General features: G+C 49.4%; 1 protein-coding gene across 18 annotated transcripts in view; it reads left to right on the forward strand.

Moving 5' to 3' along the window:
* The window catches only part of PLXNA4 (plexin A4), a 516957-nt gene that overhangs the window by 214962 nt on the left and 281315 nt on the right, over positions 1-20680 (forward strand). Inside the window, exon 4 of one of the 18 annotated variants that reach the window (XM_064289718.1) lies at positions 19560-19715. The exons of 15 other annotated variants lie outside the window; for them this stretch is intronic. In XM_064289718.1, coding sequence (XP_064145788.1) covers positions 19560-19664 — 105 coding nt within the window. In that variant the 3' untranslated portion in view covers positions 19665-19715. Of the gene's footprint in view, positions 1-1831; positions 19716-20680 lie in introns of those variants that run through there. 2 more of the 18 variants (XM_064289719.1, XM_023539989.2) reach the window with 2 other exon arrangements.

Genomic DNA, 20680 nt, shown 5'->3' on the forward strand with positions numbered 1-20680 from the left:
TCACGGAGAGGGCTTGTAAGAACACCACTCTGGACACGTGTTGTCAGGGAGGGGGCAGAGTCCTCAGAACATGCCACTGTGGGGCAGTGGGGACAGCCTCGGTCCCCCTCCTCAAGCTGTCCCAGCCTCTAGTGCTCACTCCATATTAGAGAGGTTTGGCATCAAGCAATAACTCAAGATATAATCACCCAGAACATTCCATGTGCCAGCCATGTGCCAGGAGTGGTAAGAATCTGGAACTCTGACTCATGTACTCCTACTCTTCGCATCTCCAACACTCAACGGGAAGAACAACTTTGTTTTCATGGCCTGAGAACACTAGACCTCTGGCAAACGAGAGGAATGGCTCTACTGTGACATGAAATACCAAGGAGTCACAGTTAGTGCCTGTTCCCAGATACCGTCATGAGGCTTGAGAGTTGCTGGTGTTTCCAACAGAAACAAGGTAAGTGGGGACACTTTAGTCACAGACATAGATGGTCTACCAGGAGCATGTGATGTGTTGGCGTCACCAGGTGCTGCTTTGACCCACTGTCCAGGAGTGAGGGGTCACACTGTGTTGGCAAAAGGTGGCAGTAGCTCCCACCTGGCCCATGGGCCACCCTCACATCATATCTCAGCTTCCTCCTCGCAGCATTCCCTTGTACAGTCCTAGTCTTCAGGGGCTTCCACTTTCTTCTCTCTACCAAGATGGCATCACGAGGGGCAATACCCTGATGCGCCTGTACCTCATCGCTTTTCTCTACTCAGCCTCAGGTCTTTTGCTTTCTAGTCATCCCGCCAGCTACCTCCTCCTGCTCACAGACGTCCCCTGGAAAGCAGAGTGATGTTCATGTAGGAAGCAGAGCCTTCTCGGTCCATTCTGCTCTGGTGGCCTCTGAGGGCATGAGGCAACTAAATGGTCTCACCAGGCGACGAACCTCTGGGGTAGGAGGGAGAGCTGCTGCTGTGGGCACTGTGAAGGTGGTGTGGCGGGGGGCTGCAGGGGCACCTTGAGTGGTGGTGTGGGGTGCTGTAGGGGTTCTGTGAGGGTGCTGTGGGGCTGTTGTGGAGGTGCTGTGAGGGTGCTGCAGGGGTGCTGTGAAGGTGGTATGGGGGGCTGCAGGGGCACCTGGAGTGTGGTGTGGGGTGCTATAGGGGTGTTGTGAGGGTGATGTGGGGTGCTGTGAGGGTGCTGCAGGGGTGCTGTGAAGGTGGTGTGGGGGGCTGCAGGGGCACCTTGAATGGTGGTGTGGGGTGCTGTAGGGGTGCTGTGAGGGTGCTGTGAGGGTGCAGCAGGGGTGCTGTGAAGGTAGTGTGGGGGGCTGCAGGGGCACCTTGAGTGGTGGTGTGGGGTGCTGTAGGGGTGCTGTGAGGATGATGTGGGGTGCTGTAAGGGTGCTGTGGGGGTGCTGTAAGGGTGCTGTGGGGTGCTGTAAGGGTGCTGTGGGGGTACTGCAGGGGTGCTGTGAAGGTGGCATGGGGAGCTGCAGGGGCACCTTGAGTGGTGGTGTGGGATGCTGTGAGGGTACTGTGGGGTTCTGTGAGGGTGCTGTGGGGTGCTGTGAGGGTGCTGTGAGGGTGCTGTGGGGTGCTGTGAGGTGCTGTGTGGGTGCTGTGGGGTGCTGTAGGGGTGCCGTGAAGAACTTATGTTTGGATCTGATTCTTTCCCAACCGAGCCCCGTAAGCCAGGCTGCTGGGCTGCTATTTTATCCCTGAAGCATCTCATCTCACCAGCCTTTCTCAGCAAGAGGGGGCGGGGTGCCCTCCAATTGTCTCATTGACAACATCTGGGGAATATAGTGTGGCGTTTTTTTTTTTCTCTGTTTTGTTTTTTACAAAATTCATGAAGCTGGGAAGGAGTCTTTGCCGCCATTCATGTTTGATGAAGAGAGCGGCACAGGCGAGATGAACTACTCCGTAAGCAAACAGTGCTGGAGGCGAGATGCTAAGCTGCCTGTGAAATCCGAAAGCCTGGAAGGTGATCCACTGCCTGGCTCCTGGAGGCTGCAGGCTGACTTGCAAGGACAGGAAGGTGCAGGTGGGGCTGGTCAAGGTCATGGTCAGCATGTCTTCCTGAGGACAGTCACTGACGCCCCCAAACCCCAGTTGCAGATGGTCTTATTGGATGGCATGGTCGCCATGGCCTGCCTTCATGTGGGCTGAGACCAGGGGGCTGGGAGGCCCTCTCGTGCCTCAGCGGTGACTGACCAGGGCTCCTGAACAGTGCTGTTTATAGCCGCGGGGATTGAAGAGTTTGGCCTTCCAAAAAGAAACGCCCTTTAAGGGAGGGTACTGGGGAGAGCTGAACAGAGTGTAAATGAGGAGAAGCAGCCACTTAATTGGGATGCAGTGGGCAGGGGGACTTCCAGCATCACCTGGGCACGGAGCTGCAGCACAGAAGCAAGCTTTGCCTCCCGCCCCATGTCTTTGGCTAGTTGTACTTCTCACCAAGCCCTGGATGGTTTTCCCCTTGGCATGTTAACTCCAAGGACTCTTGGAAGAACTTTGTACAGCCACCGGGGCCAGCACCGTCATAGCTGGTGATGAAAAAGGTCTCCTTACATTTCCTTAGCTCTCTACAGTGTTCGAAGCAGCAACACTTTCAAACCCTTATGTAAATGTGATTCTCACTGTAAGTATCACTGCGAAGCAGGCACAGCCAGTGTCATCATGGCCATTTTACAGATGAGGAAGTTGAGGCTCCATAAGCTTAAGGAATTTGTCCAAAGTCAGGTGGATGAACTGAGACTGAAATGCTACTGTCCACCTCTACCAGCCAGGGTTCTCCAGAGAAACAGAACCAATAGGATATATATATATATATATATACATATATGTACACAGATCTGGGTGGTACCCCTGGGAATGGGGAGGACAGGAGTCAGCCTGGTCTTCCTTGGTGTCTCCTAGTGACACTTCTGCCCATTATTTATGCAAGTGTCTCTTTGACACTGTGAAAAGCACAGGAAGCTTGTCCCAGGGCGGTAGCTCACTCTTGGTGGCTGCCCACCTCATGCATTTTTTTCCTCTAAGAAAGATGGGACATTTTCTGGATTTCAACACAAGTGTGTGTTTGAATTGATAACCATATTGCTTAATGAGAATTGTAATCTTTCTGTTGGTATGAGCTCTTCACAAGGATTTGTTTGGAAGTGAAAATACCATTGCTAGTCCTGATGTTTCTATATGTCTCAGCGGCAAGGTCGCCAAAATGGAATTTGGTAGAACTAGAAAGTGTAGTTGGAGTCCCTGGTGGAAACAGTTAATGCTTGGCTACTAACCAGAAGGTTGGAGGTGCAATTTTACCCAGAGGGGCCTCGGAAGAAAGGCCTGGCGATCTACTTCTGAAAAATCAGCCACTGACAACCCAGTGGAGCACAGTTCTACTCTGACACACAAGGGGTCACCATGAGTTGGAGATGACTCCACGGCAACTCGTACTTCTAGAAACCGTGGCTAGGGCTGGAGTGTTTAAAAAGTGGTGAGCCTTTTGCAAGAGTAGAAGAAAAGCCCAGAACCAGCCCAGGCTCCGGTAGCCCAGGAAGACTCCGGGAGCGTTCATCTCAGCAGCTGTCTGATGGCTGCCCTCTGATCCCCATCAGTAACTCATCGTCAGAGGACTCACCTCACCCGCCCTCCTGCCGCCTCTGGCTCAGACCTCCGCCCTGCAGCTCACTATCTGAGATCCCACTTGTTTTGTGAAGGAGCTTGCCTTGCGGCATTAAGCCACGGTAGATCAGCCCCTCAGAACTGAGCGCGATACCCCCGGATAGAATTACAAGTGACAGGAGAGATGAATTCATCACCATGAGCAGTTCCTAATGAACACAATGGCTCGTGCTAATGGGAACCGTAAGGACTGAGGCACGGATTAAAGCAGCCGAGGCTTTCCAACGCAGATGCCCCTAATAAATCACATATTTCAACTCATCGACTTACTCCTTGGGTCCACTTCTAATCAAGACCAGGATGAGCTGCCCCCTTCTGAGAGTGGGCATGATCAGGAGCCCTGCTACCATCTTGGTTGGGCCCAGGTCAGCATGGAATGGCTCCTGGGTGCTGTCTGTTGTACCGCTCCACAATCAATCCCAGCTGCCGGGCCAGGGTTGGGGGCCCCAAGGCACCTGAGCCGCAGGTCTGCGCCATCCCTCATACTCCCATTAAACTCTGGGCCTCTACCACGTGGGAGAGTTTAAGGGGAAAATGAGATTTTATTAAAGCCAGGGGACCTCCCTGGCTGAGCAGAACATCTAATAAGAGCCGTGATGGTTTCTTATCTCATATGAAAGTTTCCCGTTTCCCCAGATTCCTCCCTCTGGCTGCCACTGGATCTCCCGCCTGCACCCTCCATTTTCATGGGTGCCTTGTTATTTAAAGCCACTGCTAAAAAGCCAAAAGTGGTTTGTCGCCATGCCATCAACAGCTGTCCCCTGCCTAGTGAAGGCCCAGTGATTTTGTGTATATGTGTTTTAAAGTCTGAACATAGTGACTTCCAAAAAAAGAAAACTTGCCATCAAGTTGATTCCGACTCATGGAGAACCAATGTGTTACAGAGTTGAACTGCTCCATAGGGTTTTCTTGGCTGCAATGTTTCAGAAGCAGATTGCCAGGCCTTTCTTTCATGGAACCACTGGGTGGGTGTGAGCCATCAACCTTAAGGTTAGTAGTTGAGAACGAACCATTGGCACCACTCAGGGATATGCTCTAGGCTCCCATCTATAAGCTGCCGTGGACTGGCCTAACCTGAGAATCCTAGCAAGCGGGAAACTGAGGCCTGGCAGGCCCGTTTTTCCTTTTCTTTTCTCTTGCCTTCTTCTCCAGACCTTGGGGAGGATGTGACAAGGCTGGGCTGGGCCATGACCAGGTCCTCTGGAGAAGACTCGGGCTTGCTGGAGGTACCGGTCATTGCAACCAAGCATGAGCTTGGCAAGGAAGCTCAGCCTGAGACTCTGAGTTGCCAGGATTCCCACCCCGTGTTCCACAGCCTTCCTCTTTATTCTACTGCCTGGCTGCATTGGGCCCTTGCCACCTTCACACCTGGAAATTGTTGCCCGTGCAGAATGGGGACAATGAGACTTAGCCACCACCTAGCACTCTGATGGAAACCCTGGTGGCATGGTGGCTAAGAGCTATGGCTGCTAACCGAAAGGTCAGCAATTCGAGTTCTCCGGCTGCTCCTTGGAAACTCTGTGGGGCAGCTCTACTCTGTCCTGCAGGGTCACTATGAGTCAGAATCGACTTGACAGCAACGGGTTTGGTTTGTGTTTTGGTTTAATATTCTGAAGATGAAAAGGGTAGCGGATGTTAAGGGCTTAGAAAAACGCCCAGCCCATAATACCAGCGCCAGTAGCTGCTGAGTCAGCTCCGACCCATGGTGATCCCATGTGTGCCAGAGTAGAACTGTGCCCCATAGGGTTTTCAATGTCTGAGTTTTTGGAAGTAGATCTCCAGGCATTACTTGGGAGGTGCCTTTGGGTGGACTTGAACCTTCAACCTTTCAGTTAGTAGCTGAGCGCGTTAATCTTTTACATAGCCCAGGGACCTCCCTAGCCTGTAGCAGGTACTCAGTAAATGTTTGTGTCAGACAATTGGCATTGCATTGGGGTATTTCATGTTGTGGTGCCCCGTGGTTTCACTAGTAGGTGCTTAAGAAATGCTGGTTTCCTTTAGCCTGTCCCTGCTCTCCATGCCAAGCCCTTGCAGAGAACACAGCATGGACTCTCCTATTTAAGTCTCCACCTGTCCTGGAAGGGATGTATGGTCCCTACCTACAGGCAAGCATGTTGAGGCTGGAAGAAGTGACACAAAATCATATAGTTGATAAGTGGCAGAGTCAGAATTTCATTCATCGGGTATTCATCAAGTGCCTACCATGTGTCAGGCACTGTTCTAGGCTCCAGGGATTTGAACTTTTGTCCATTTGATCCTAAAATCCTTGGCCTTTCCAACTGCATCATGCTAGTTCCCAAAGGAAACCTCCCTGTCTATGAGATAAGGGAAAGGGTGAGTCCCATTTCCTGACCTGGCAGGTATTTAAAGACAGGGAAGACACAACCATTGGGTTAGGAGCTTCTGCTCCTGCAAGAAGGCAGGGGTGGAGTAGCGGAGGACAGACACCATGTGAGGATGGTGTACAAACAAAGGAACACCAAAGCACCCTACTGAGAAGGAAGGAATCGACACTGCTGACGCCCTAATTTGGACTTTTAGCCTCCAGAGCTGTGAGAAAATAAATTTCTTTACAGCCCCCCACTAGTGGTATTGGTGTTAAGCAGCAAGAGGTAACTAAGATACCTGGGCAGCTCCTTTTCCTCTAAAGGAAAAGAAAACCTCTATTTTCAAACACGAACAAATCTGTCTTGGAAAAAGTACAGCCAGAATGCGCCTTAGAAACAAGGATGGCTAGACTTCGTCTCACTTACTTTGGACTTGTTATCGGTGGCAGGGTGGGGGGCTGTCCCTGGAGAAGGACACCATGCTTGGTGAAGTGGAGGGTCAGTGAAAAAGAGGAAGTCCCTCCGTAAGATGGATTGATACAGTGATTGCAACAGTGGGCTCAAACATAGCAATGATTGTGAGGATGGCACAGGACCGGACAAGGTTTTGTTCTGTTCTATGTGGGGTCACTGTGAGTCAGAACTGCCTTGACAGCACCTGACAACAACATTTCCAAACAGGATCATATTTACAGGTATAGGGCCCAGGATTTCAATACAAATTTACCACATTGGGGGCGCTATCCCATCCCTAACACAAAGTGTTGAGAGACTTTTTAAAATTGGCTTAGAAGCAGTCAATGACAGAGGAAGAAACTGTTTATGGAGCCTGGGCAAAGATCACACCATGTGTGTGAGCAGTGTGGAGATATTGAATGCTGTGCAGTTTGTTCTGGGGAAATTTGAAAATCAAAACAGCGGAACCACTCCAGGTTATCCTCTCTGACTTTGCTTGAGCCCTCCCTTTCTGCAAATTTTGGTTGAGAAAATTCAAGCTGTCTACTGGAAGGGACTATGTCTTTGCTTGATACCTTACCCATAGTGGGGCCACACAGCATGCCACATGGGTGGGGCACTTCCAAAGCAGTCCTTTATGCCCATGACACTCGGTCACCGTGAGTATAGCAACAGGGCCCATAGTGCCAAGTTGATTAGAGGTAGGAGCCAGGCTGGGGCAAAAATGACGTGGGTGTCATCTAGAGACAATGGCCAATGACCATTCAACAGAGCAGTGACATGGATAATCCAAAGATGTTTTCTTGGCTGTGGAGTGCGCTGCAGCAGCGTTTCACACCACGTTAAACTTTTATTTTCTGAATCAGCTCTCCTGGAGTTATATCTGAAGTCCACAGACTGAAGCACTCCTCAGGGTCCCTGGGTGGTGCAAATGCTTTGTGCCCAGCTACTCATTTGAAGGATGGTGGTTCAAACCCAGCCGGTGGAGCCATGGAAGACAGGCCTGGTGATCTGCTTCCGAAAGGTCACAGCTGTGAAAACCCTATGGCGCAGTTCTACTCTATACGGTGGGATCACCAGGAGTCAGGATTAACTCCATGGCAATGAGTTTGGTTTGCTTCGGTTTTTTAAAAGCAAGTCTCAGTGTCTGGGTGTGTATCAGAGTGTGCGTGTAGAGAGGCGGCTCTGACCATGGGCTGTGATAACAGAACTACTATCCCTGGTGCCATCTTTAAATCTTTTTAGGTTTCCCCTTTTCAAGGACGGCTGTGAAAATCTCTCACCCGTCCCCACTCAGAGTGGTCTGTCCCCTCCAGGCTCACTGGACCTGGGTCTTAGCCTCGGTTTTATGAACTCCTTGGAGGAGGACTAATTCTCCATCCCTGTGTTAAGGACTCGTGTGTGTTCTTATATATGAAAGATATCGAGGTCTTTGGAGAGAAACTTCCACAGGAAGGGATTCAAGATTAGGGAGCTACAGGAAAAGCTTGAAGACTCTACAGGTTGGAGATCAGGCAGCTGAAAATAATAGGCGCTTGCTCTTTGAGGGTCCTGGGGCCATCCCTGAGGGGCTCCTAGGACAGTTTTTGGTAAAATTCTTCCTTGTCCGCTCAAACGGCCCTTGCTTCACTTTCCATATCTTTTCCTTCTCTCATTTTCCTTGCACCCCTTCCTACCCTCATCTTCAAGCTACTACATACATAGTATGGAGCCAAGGAACTTAAAGCCTGGTTCATATCTCTACCTTTCCTTCTGTTCCTCCCCACCCCTTTTGCTCTCTAGCCCAACCTGTCTCCCCACCCCCAGCTCCAGGGGCACATTCATCTTCAATCTAACCCTAGCCCCGATCCAACCCTAACCCCAAGGTGTGCCCTCCCCCACCCCATGCCCTTTTCTTCTGGGATTTCCTTGTCACTGTTTCCAGCCCCTTCCCACCTCTGCCACATGTGGTCGATGCTCCCTCGGGTACCCCTGCAGTCAGGCACCAGCTCTCACCTGCCATGAGCACGTAACATCCTCCCTGGGGGCCCTCAGGGCATAAATGGACCCTCAACTCCAGGATGTCCTTTTAGGAGGGTATTTCTGCCTCAAGGCGGGGTGGCCTCACTCAGCCATACCTGTTAGCATTTAGGGACAGGAGCCTGGGTGGGAGAAAAGGGAATAAGAAAGAGTCAGCAGGACCCAAGAAGAAAAATCTGCTCACTTCTCCACTGAGTAAGCTCACTGCACCTGGGGTGTATTTCTCTTCTCTGATATTAGTGATATGTGGGGTTTTACTGTGGGCCGTCCAGTCAATTCTGACTCATAGCGACCATATAGGACAGAGTAGGACTGCCCCATAGGGTTTCCAAGGCTGTAATCCATGTGGGAGCAGATTGCCAGGTCTTTTCTCCTGCGGAGCAGCTGGCAGGTTTAAACTGCTGAGTGTTCAGTCAGCATCTGAGTACTTAATCACTGTGCCACCAGGACTCCTAATGAGGGGTGTACCCTCAAACCAAAACCCGTTGCCCTCAAGTCAATTCGCTATGAAGCGACCCTATAGGACAGAGTAGAACTGCCCCATAGAGTTTCTAAGGAGGGCCTGGTAGATTTGAACTGCAGACCTTTTGGTTAACAAGCTATAGCTCTTAACCACTATGCCACCAGGGTTTCCATGAGGGGTATAGAAGTAGGCAAAGCACACACACACGCAGACCAGAATACTTGGCATTATTGAATATAGGGAAAGCAAGGCAAGATTTATAAACTAAAGTTTGTAAGTTTCTTTTGTTTACAAATGGATGACTTTACAAAAATTATTTGCAAGGGTTGTTGTTGTTAGTCGCTGTCACATCAGCTCCAGCTCGTGGCAGCCTTATGTGTAACAGAACGAACCGTTGTCTGGTCCTGCGTCATCTTTGTGATCATTGGTGTGTTTGAGCCCTTGTGGCTGTCGTGTCAGTCCATCTCATTTAGGGTTTCCCTCATTTTCACTGACTCTCCGCTTTACCAAATATGATGTCCTTTTTAGCAATTGGCCTTTCTTTCTTTGTTTTAAATGATCTTTCTTGATGATATATCCAAAGCAAACAAGTCATAACCTTGCCATTCTTGCCTCTAGGGAGGATTCTGGTTTTTGCAGGCTGATTTTTGAAAGTAGATTGCCAGGCCTTTCTTCCTAGTCTGTCTTAGTCTGGAAGCTCTTGCAAGGGCTGAGTTTTCTAAATAAGGGCAGGAGAGCATCACAGAAGGCAGTGGTGTGGATGTCTCCCAGCATTTGAAAGGCCAGGTCCAAGCTCAGAAACCATGTGACCTTAGCTTTGGAGGCTTGCGGCTTTGCCTGCAATTCCATTCCCAACTGGCTGCCTTGACTTCCCTGAGTCTCAGGCCAGGGCAGGGTCTGTGACAAAACAGCTACGTGCAGTCTCTGAGTCACCCACCATGCAGCGCTTTGGGGAGAATGCCCTGGATTCTCTACGTTCGAGTTCCAGAAGAGTCCAAGCCTGGGAAGGCAGGAGACACGCAAGATGAGCCTTACTCTTCAGCATTAAATGCTCCATTCCCCCGAAAGGGAACTCGGCCACATCATATCACCTCTTTGTACACACTTCCCGGGGGGGCGTCATGAACAGATTAGGTATCAAAATCACTCCTCCGCAGAAAGTCTGTGGAAATTCCATTTCTTTGATGAGCACATTGTTCAAAGCGATGGTTTCGGGGCAGGCATGTCATGCCTGCTCTTCAGCTGAGGTGGCGGCAGAGTGCTTTTCTCTGTCAACACCAATTGGAGGTGTCTCTCTTCTTGGCCGTTGTCACACCCACTGGGACTCTCCCGTTCCTCCATGTGGCCCCCGGCTTCTCCCCTAGTGGAGCCCTTGGAGTCCTGAGCTGGTCTGCTTTCAAGGCATCAGTGATGGCAGTGGGGAACAGGAAGCCATCAGCCTGTGTTTCCTCATCCTTTCTAGGCCTGGGGGGCTCTCTGCCTACCTCTTCTCTGGGACACTGTGTCCTGTCTGTTTTGCTGAGAAGGGGAAAATATGTCTGATATCAGCAAGGGGTCTGGGGATGTGTCCTGGCAGGATGCTGCTGCCTGGGTGGCTCTTGGGGCCTGAGAATCAAAGGGGAAGGCTTAGGCTACTAGGTTTAGTGTTGTCTTTGCTGCTGATTTCGCCCACGGGGCAGTCAGAAGTTGAAAGGAGCTGTCTTGGCCAAATGGCAGAGGCACTCCAAGCCTCTCATCTCATTTCCAAGGCTGGGAGAGACACTGGGCATGGAACATCCAGATTTATCAGCAGGAACACTCGAGCAGGTGCCCCCAAATGGGGAGCTGGGTCTGGTGGGGTGGAAAAAAGGCTTGCTTTGAATCCAGGCATTGGGGCAGACAATGGGGCTGTAGGGAAACTCCCTACATGTGTGTAAGAGCTGCAGACCTCCTCAGAATGGTGTGTGAGGTGACCTTGATGCCCGCCGAGGAGGCTGTGTGAGGTGACTGTGTTGCCCACAAGGAGGGGGGTGAGGTGACGGCACTCTCTGTCTAGGAAAGGGTGTGAGGTGACCCCAGTGCCCGCTGAGGAAGAGGTGTGAGATGACCATTCTACCTGCTGAGAAGGGGGTGTAAGGCAACCCCAACACCCACTGAGGAAGGGATGTGAGGTGACTGTGAAGCCCACCAAAGAGGGGGTGTGAGGTGACCCCACTGCCTGCTGAGAGGGGGTGTGAGGTGACCATGCTGCCCGCCAAGGAAGGGATGTGTTTTCCCAAGGCCAAAGCTGACATCACAATGTCGCCACATGGCTTGTGGCCACAGCACATTCACCCTGGGCGGCTCCTCAGCAGCCGCTGTCTGACAACCCCTCAGCATGAGTCCTCTCTTAGTCCTTGACTGACATGGGCATGGTGCCCAGAGCAGAGCTTCGTCCTGGAATGTGGAAAAAACAGCCCACACCTGTGCCTCGGGTGCCCTGTGCCTACCTGGCAGGCCAGAGGCCACGCTGCCTGCCCTGTGCTGCTGGGGGCCCCGACCTGGCCCTTCCAAATATCAATGGGAGCGGGGGGACAGGAGCGAGTGGGGCCCTGGCCCTCTCTCTTCCCAGGGCCAATAGGGAGCCCGCCAGCCAGACCCAGGCTCTACCAGCTGCTTCTGTGGACACCTGGTGGCCACGGAGCTAGCAACAGCATGGGGAGTGATGGACCGAAGGATGTGTGCAAACACAGCCACGTCTCTCCCTGCCGCCTCCTCACTGCGCTTTCCTGCTGCCATTGTATCTCCTTGTGCTTTACTTTTCTCAGAGATCAACAGTTGATCAAACATTTTTTACAGGTTAACGTAAAAAAAAAACCTAACTAGATAAAATAGCCAAGAATATTCCCATGCTAGCTCCTTCTTCTTTTCCTCTCCTTACTGAGGTGAAACTGGTCTCCTAGGGTGGAGTTATCCCTCTTTACTTTGGCCCCAATCGACCCCCTGCTGTGTAGCCCATTTCAAAGACACGCTCCTCTCTTGCCCGCCCCTTTATTAAGTGTGTTTTTCATGTTTATCACAGTAAAACCCTTGCTACACCCCTTTTATGATCTCTGCCCTCCTATGGGCCTGGAATGTTAAAGAGAAAAGTGTCACAGTGGAAAACAAGTGGGCTTTGAAGAGCAGAACAAAACAAAACAGAACAGTTGCCCTCGAGCTGACTTAACTCTTAGCAACCCCTTCTATATCAAAGTAGAAATGTTTCCGTAGGTTTTGTTTTTGTTTTTGTTTTTTTTGGTACTTCAGATAAGATTTACAGAACAAACTAGCTTCTCATTAAATAGTACACATACTGTTTTATGACACTGGTTACCAACCCCATGACATGTCAACGCTCTCCCTTCTCAACCTTGGGTTCCCTATTACCAGCTTTCCTGTCCCCCCTGCCTTCTAGTCCTTGCCCCTGGGCTGGTGTGCCCCTTTAGTCTTGTTTTGTTTTATGGGCCTGTCTAATCTTTGGCTGAAGGGTGAACCTCAGGAGTGACTTCATTACTGAGCTAAAAGGGTGTCCAGGGCCATACTCCCGGGGCTTCTCCAGTCTCTGTCAGGCCAGTAAGTCTGGTCTTTTTTTGTGAGTTAGAATTTTGTTCTACAATTTTCTCCAGCTCTGTCCAGAACCCTCTACTATGATCCCTGTCAGAGCAGTCGGCAGTGGTAGCCAGGCACCATCTAGTTGTAAGGGACCCAGTCTGGTGGAGGCTGTGGTAGTTGTGGTCCATTAGTCCTTTGAACTAATCTTTCCCTTATTTCTTTAGTTTTCTTCATTCTCCATTGCTTCTACCCGTATGGTTTTTAATGGCTGATTTTTCACAAGTAGATTGCCAGACTTTTCTTCTAACGCACCGCTGGGTAGACTCCAACCTCCAACTTTCAGTTAGCAGCCGAGCTCATTCACCGTTTGCACCACCCAGGGTCTCCTTGGTGAAAGCTGGGTTTGAATTGCAATTCTGCTGCTTGCAGCTGTGGGGCTGAGGGCCACCATTGCACCTTCCCAGCTCTTTGCTTTCTTATCCAGTGAATGCCTGCACTGTGGGCCATCAGCTCAATGAAAGGGCCTGGCTCCTAGCAGGGGTTCAGTCACTGCTGGTGGCCTTTGCTCACTCCTCCTTGCCCCATCCCTGTTGTTCTCAGCGGACATTTTCCACAGATACGACGTCCACTGTAAGATAATCTGCCTCAGCCAGATGGGTCCTTCATCAATGCCCCCTAAGCAAAAACTCCCCCTTTGTCCTCCCTCCCACCCTGGTAACCACTTATAATCTTTGATTTCTACATATATTTTCTTATTTCATATAAGTGAGACCATACAATATTTGTCCTTTTGCCACTGACTTCTTTCACTCCACATAATACTTTCAAGGTTCATCCGTGTTGTAGCAGGCATCAGAACTTCATTTCTCTTAATGGTTGGGAAATATTCCATTGTATGGCTACACCACATTTCGCTTATCCATTCATCTGTTGATGGACATTGCAATTGTTTCCACATTTTGTCTATTGTTAAAAGTGCTGCAGTGAACATTGCTGTTGTCGTTGTACGCCGTCGAGTTGATTCCGACTCACAGTGACCTTACATGACAGAGCAGAACTGCCCTATAGAGTTTCCTAGGCTATAATCTTTAGAAGAGCAGATTGCCAGGTCTTTTATTCTATGGAGCTGCTGGTGGGTTTGAACTGCTGATGTTTCGGTTAACAGCCAAGTGTTTAACCACTGCACCCCAGGGCTCCTTGCAATGAACATTCCAAAAAAAAAAAAAAAAAAACCCAAACCCATTGCCGTTGAATCGATTCCGACTCATAGCGACCTTATAGGACAGAGTAGAACTGCCCCATAGGGCTTTCAAGGAGCAGCTGGTGGATTCCAACTGCTGACCTTTTGGTTGGCAGCCAAGCTCTTAACCACTATACCATCAGGGCTCTGCAATGAACATTAGTGTACTCCTTTTTTTTTCTTTTCTTTAAGATAAGAAAACTAAGAGCTAGAAGGCATGGATGGGTCTTTTGCCCCTCTTGGCCCTAGAAGTGAGAAAAGGGTCGAAGACTCCTTCTCCAGCTATTGAGTGGTATCTCCCAGGAATATGAGCTTGAAGAGTGTGTTTAAAGGGTTAAATCCAACATCACCCACTGATTTATTCCAGGATTACAGCTTTCTTCCAATTTCTCTCGGTCTGGAGCTCCCTGTCATTGGGAAAGAATATCTGAGAGAGAACCACAGCTTCTAACTGATCTAGCTCTTTCTCTGAAGAGTTCACAGCTCCCCAAGAGACGGAGGGCTCCTAGGGACAGCAAGGGTTAGTGATATGAGTGAAAGGGGCTGAGTCACCTAGGTTTTCTTCTTGTAATGGGCTTTTCTAGCTTATTTTTTTAAATTTGCAAAGGAATTGAGCCTCAGCAATTTCCTTGGGGAGCCAGGTTTCTATCTAATAGGACTCGACCTAGTAAATATTTCTTTGCTGGTGCCTGTCATCTAGCTGAATCTCCTTCTCCTCGGTGGGTATCTAGAGACCTGAGTTTGGGCTCTGCCTCATACTCATAGTCTTCCTTCCCTTTCTTGGTTTCCTGTCCAGCAGCTAGAGTCCCCGAATCATGAGTTCCTTGAACTACGTGGTATTCAAGAAATAGGTCTGTGCAACCATTCATTTTAGAGATGAGGAAGCCGAGCCCCTGAAACCACAGTGGCTCCTCAAGATAGAGGTGTGCCTGGAACCCTATTTTCCCACTTCCAGTCCAGCACCCACCATCAGTCCCCCAAAGGGCACTGGAGAGACAATCCAAAAAAATAACCAAACCTGTTGCCATCAAGCCGATTCTGACTTATAGTGACCCTATCGGACAGAGTAGAACTGCCCCATAGGATTTCCAAGGATAGGGTGGTAGATTCGAACTGCTGACCTTTTGGTTAGCAGCCAAGCCCTTAACCACTGTGCCACCAGGGCTCCTGGAAAGACAAAGAGAGTAGTTAATGGGAAGACATTGGAGGGAGGCCTTTCCCATGGGCTTAAGAGGCCATTATTAGCTAGTGTTTTTCATGAACTCACTCCTGAGCTTGCTCAGCCTATTGATGGAGCAGTTAAGCGAGCCAGACAGAGACTTCAGTGAGAGGAGACTTCTGGTTTGATGCCTAGGCTTCAAATTTGGCAAGAAGCCTTTGCCATCCTGGGTGCTTGGATCCAGGTCCTGGGAGCACTGGTAGGAAGGGCGTTCCTGTGAGTGGACATCCATTGAAGAGACTGATCTGGTAGGTTTTGGACGCCATCTTCCCCAAGGGGGACTCCTCCTTTGGGAGGGACTGAGCCAGGCAGCCTACATTACCCTCTTATGTGCCAGGCACCTTCTCCATTAAACGAGGTGAGGTTGGCATCCTTGTTCATCTCCAGTTTACAAACGAAGAATACAGGGATTAGGCAATGTAGTTACTGTGGTAATTCCCCTAAATTTACAAACTGGTAAGTGTCAATGCTGGGATCCAAACTGAGTTTGTTTGACTCCAGAGTCTATTCACTAGCTTAGCCATAGTGTTAAACTATGAAGATGGTGAGGAGAAGGAAGCGTCATTGCTTACATCCCCAGGACAAGGCCATGGAATGGGAATTTTGGTAATAAGAGAAATGCCTGCCAGCTTGAAATGATTTTCAGTTATGTCCACTTTAGGCAGAAGGGTAGACTGAATGACCCTCAGCAGGCCCTTTCCAATCCAGTGGCTTCTAGACAACTTTATGGAGGGAAAAAGGGCCCGCCAAGCTTGTTACCATCCTCAAACGTCAATGGTGCCTGGGGACAGGATGAGGCCAGGCAGCTCAGCCTCTTCCTGGTTGTGAGCAGCATTAAACCACTGCCCATCACAGGGAGGACGAGGGCTTTAAAGCGTTGTACTGTGGAAGACCAGCTCTGTCCTCACCAGCTGCCAGGCCTTTGTGGAACAAGAAAGGGAATGGACTTCTTTCTGGTTAGCCCATTATTTGAAAGCTGGGTCTCTAACATCATATCCCCTTATTTACTCCACATAACAAGGTCTGAGCACAAATGTGTCATAGCCAAAATGCTAATGGCTTTCTCCCACCATGCTACCCACCCTCCGCATCTTCCCCTCCCCCTCCCCCTCCCCCTCCCCAGAATGGGCCCCCATTCCAAGAGGCAGCATCTGAGCCATGCCCCTGCCAAAGGAAACAGTGCTGCTAATGAGTGGGAGTGTTCTTCTCCACCAGAGCATTGATTCTGGCCCAGGGACCAGGAACTCCCTACACCAATGTGGGTGGCAGAGCTCCTCTAGCCTGCCGCCATGCCTCCAAGATGGAGCACTAGCTGTGGCCTGCACAGCCACAAGGGAGGGGACTGGCCACGTGCTCCTGGCCACACTCAGGCCATACCTGGCAGACTTGCAACTTGAGTTTCTTGAAATCACCTCTGCTATCTGTTTGTGATCCTTCGGCCTCTCTACGAAGTGTTCCAGGCAGCCATTACTAATCAAAATGAGAAGAGATCATGCGTGTGGACATGGTTCCTAAATTGCAAAGCCCATGTACATAGGTCAGCTTTCTTGTTATTATCATCACTCCTAATGCTAGGTGCCTGTGGCTTAGGAAGGTTTATGTGTCTTTGCTAAGGTCACGGATCAAGGTTTCTGGACTCAAGTCCAGTGCTCTTTCAATACACCAAGGATAGCATGTTCATGGTATATGGTGCCAGTGCTGTCTTCTGCCCCTACGCAACCATCAGTAAGTGGTCACAGAACTTGACCTCAGACTTATTCCTTTTAAAAACAATTTGTTGAGGTGAAATCCACATGACATACAACCAGCCATTTTAAAGTAAACACTTCAATGCCATTTAGTACGTTCACCATGTTGTACAACCATCCCCTTTATCCAGTTTCAAAACATTTCCATCACTCCAAAGTAAAACCTCGTACCCATTAAGCAGATTCTCATTTCCCCTGCCCCAGCCTCTGGCAACCACTGATCTGCTTTCTGTCTCTGTGAATTTACCTAGTCTGGATATATCATATAAACGGAATAATGCAATATGTGACCTTTTGTATCTGACTTCTTTCATTTAGCATAGAGTTTTCAAGATTTCTCCATGTTGTAGCATGTATCAGTACTTCATTCCTTTTCATGGCCGAACAATAGTCCCTTGTATTGATATATCACAGTTTGTTTATCCATCCATCCACTGATGAACATTTGGGCTCTTTCCACCTTTTGGCTATTGTGAATTGTGCTAAGTCCCTATTTTCATTTCTTTTGGGTATATACCCAGGAGTGGAATTGCTGGATCACGTGGTAATTCTGTTTAACTTTTGAGGAACTGCCAGACTGTTTCCCACAGTCACTGCACCATTTTACCATCTGACCAGCAATACAATTTAATAAAACACAATCATTTCCTCACTCAGGTTTCCAATTTCTCCACATCCTCACCAACACTTGTTCTTTTCTGCTTTTTTTGTTTTTAATTATACTTATCCTAGTGGGTGTGATGTGGTACCTCACTGTGGTTTTGAGCTTCAATTCCCTAATGGCTAATGATCTCAGACACCTTTTCATGTGCTTGTTGGCCACTTGCATATCTTCTTTGGGGAAATGACTACTCAAGTCCTTTGCTTGGAATCATTCTTAACACAGTGCCACTGCAGGCAGTCATTACCAGTCAGAATTGCCATGCAAGTTTCAGCTAACCTCCCATCAACACGCTTCTAGGATTCGTGCTAGCTTCTTTGTTCCAGTCCCCCTGCTTTATCACTGCCTCCTTGGGAAGTTTGAAGATGAAAGAGACTGGTGTAGAAAGGGCGTTGCCCTCTTCTGAGAGCAACGAGGCTGGTTACACAAATTCCTAACTCAAAAGTGAAGTGACTGCCGTGCCTTTGTCTGGTTTGACTATTGCTGCCTCGGGCCACCTCTTTGAGGTGAGCAGAGCAGACCTACCTTGTAGTTAATACCTGTCCCTGCAAGTGGCTCTGTAGGAAATCCAGCCAAGATGGAAATAGGGAAGATCACTTGTCCCCCCACCCCCATCTTGGTCTAGACTTGATCACGCTACCAAGGCCCCTAAATTGTCTCAGGCCTTAGTGGGGGCCCAGGGAAGGGAGAGAACCTCTGACTGAGAGAGCCCTTGGTGACCCCAGTGGCCTCATAAGCCCCTCCTGATACAGACTCCAGTTTTTTTTTCTGTGGGTGTCTGGGCTCAGTGGCTTTTCACACCTCCCTCCTGACCCAGCTGAGTTATTGACGGAAATGAAGAAAAGAAAGGAAGCAAGATCAGTGGCCGTTTCTCTTCTTTTTCTTTTCTTTTTTAATGTTCTTTCTTCTTTCCTTTGAAAGATCAAAGGAAGGCCAAATAGAATTCTTTTCTTCTTTTCTGTTTTTAAACCCCACCCCCTACTACCCTAATAGAATACAGGAGGGAAAATTCCAGCAAACAAAATTGTTCTCAGACATCTTTTTATTTTCCCTTTCAGTGGCTTTGATTTAGGTCCCATGGCTTTAATCAAAGTGTTCAAGGAGGCACAGAAAGGAACGAGCTAAACAAATTCCTGGCCTCACTCTCTCTTCCGACTTGAACCTTTCCTCCCCACTCTCCACGTTTTTTTATTATTGTTTTTTATTAATGTGAGTAGGAAAAAATATTCTCACAACAAAGGAGTAAGTGAGGACTGGAGAGAAATTGTATTTTCTGAGCTAATAACTGGATGCTGGCTCAGCCACGCTGCAGCTGACGGATCATTCCCGAAACTCAATTGTCCCTTCTCTCCTCCCCTCTTTGCTAAATCTGTCCATCACTCTGGGCAAAATAAATAAAGGGCCAATAAAAAAACCAATCAATCAATCATCTTCCACGAGCTCACGTGGTACCCACGGAGGCGTTTTTTTCTGGGGGCTGGGGGGACTTTGGAGATGCTGGCTCTGTCACTGGGCTGATAGAAGCACAGTGAAGCCTTCCAAGCTGTCATCCCTGCCTTAGCACCACTGGGCGCACTACTCTCTCTGTCTCAGCTCCTACTGGTTTTCCCCAGATGATACCCTGTGAACACACATCTAGAGTGGTGCGGCAGCCGGCCCTTTGGGGCTCGTTATGGCTGGATCCTTGGGGAAGCGGACGGCATTGAGGACCATGCAGGTGAAGGTCATCATCTTGGAGCAGATTATCAGGTGGCCTGCAGGAAGATATATGCTCTCTTCACCTCTTTGCTCCATGTGGCATTCATCCTGCAGATATTCAACGAGCACCCATGCAGGGTTCAGAACAGGGCCAGCCCCCAGGGATGTGGGAGCATGCCCCGTCTGTCCTAAGGTAGTTTCAGCCAGTAGACTGGCTTTGGGGTAAGGGTGTGTCTTAGTCATCTAGTGGTGCTATAGCAGAAATACCACAAGTGGATGGTTTTAACAAAGAGAAGTTTATTTTCTCACAGTAAAGTAGGCTGAAAGTCCAAATTCAGGGTGTCAGCTCCAAGGGAAGGCTTTCTCTCTGTGTCAGCTCTGGAGAAAGGTCTTTCTTGTCAATCTTCCCCTGGGCTAGGAGCTTCTCTGCACAGGAACGCCAGACCTAAAAGATGCGTTCTGCTCCCGGTGCTTCTTTCTTGGTGGTATGAGGCACCTAACTCTCTGTTTGCTTCCCTTTCCTTTTAGCTCTTGAGGGATAAAAGCTGGCACAAGCTCCACCCCAGGGAAACTCCCTCTACATTAGATCAGGTGGGTGACCTGAGTAAGGGTGGTGTTACAATCCCACTCTAATTCTCTTAACATAAAATTACAATCACATGATGGAGGACAACCACAGAGCATTGGGAACCATGGCCTAACCAAGTTGATACACATATATTTGGGAGGACACAATTCAATCCATGACAAGGTGGGAAGAAGGTAGCCAAGGGTGGGCGTTCAGGACCGCAGATGCTCAACTCAGCCCACAGAAAGGACTACCATCTACCTCTCCAAGCAGACTGCCCTTTCCCTGTGGTTTTCCAAACTCCAGTGTGGACAGAAGCTCAGGGCACTCTACAACACCTATAGAGAGCTTGTGATTTCTTCTTCCAGACCTGCCCATTTCATTTATTTTTTTGAAAGAAGCATCATTCAAGTCTAAAGGCCATTAAGGTATAGGCCTGTCACAAGCATCCAGTATGTCTGCTCAAGAAAGGAAAAATCAAGACTCTGTACTTGTGGAGGTATCCCTGGAAGGCACAAATGGTGAAGTGCTCAGCTACTAACCAAAAGGCTGGAGGTGTGAGTTTACCCAGAGGGACTTTGGGAGGAAAGGCCTAGTAATTGACTCCCAAAACAGCAGCCCCTGAAAGCCCTGTGGAGCACAGTTCTACCCTGACACACATGGGGTCACCATGAGTTGGAACTGACTTGATGGCAACTGGTTTTGTTTTGTTCTTATGTGTGTGTGTGCTTGTGTAGCCCCATATTCCTGGGGTGTAATTGAGTCTCTCCAGCCTGTATGTCAGGGTGAGCCCCATTCTTGCTCTCGCCCATCAGCCTCTTACCTAAGTGCTGTGAGGGGAGGGAGGGAGGTGATGCCTGGGACCTGAGGATTGAAATAATCGACAGAGCATGTTCTTCCAAGCTTTCTCGGAGCTCATTAGGAAGGCCTGAGGGACAGCAGGTGTGCTCATCCTTATTTATAGGTAAGGGGCAGGCCCACCTGAAGGTCCTGACTTTGCTGTCCCCTGCCGTCTGGTACCCTGGTTCTGGAGGCCAGTCTGGCGGACAGGCGAGCATCAGAGGAGAAGGGGCCCATGATT

This window comes from Loxodonta africana, chromosome 8 (assembly GCF_030014295.1).
Source record: "Loxodonta africana isolate mLoxAfr1 chromosome 8, mLoxAfr1.hap2, whole genome shotgun sequence".
NCBI lineage: Eukaryota > Metazoa > Chordata > Mammalia > Proboscidea > Elephantidae > Loxodonta > Loxodonta africana.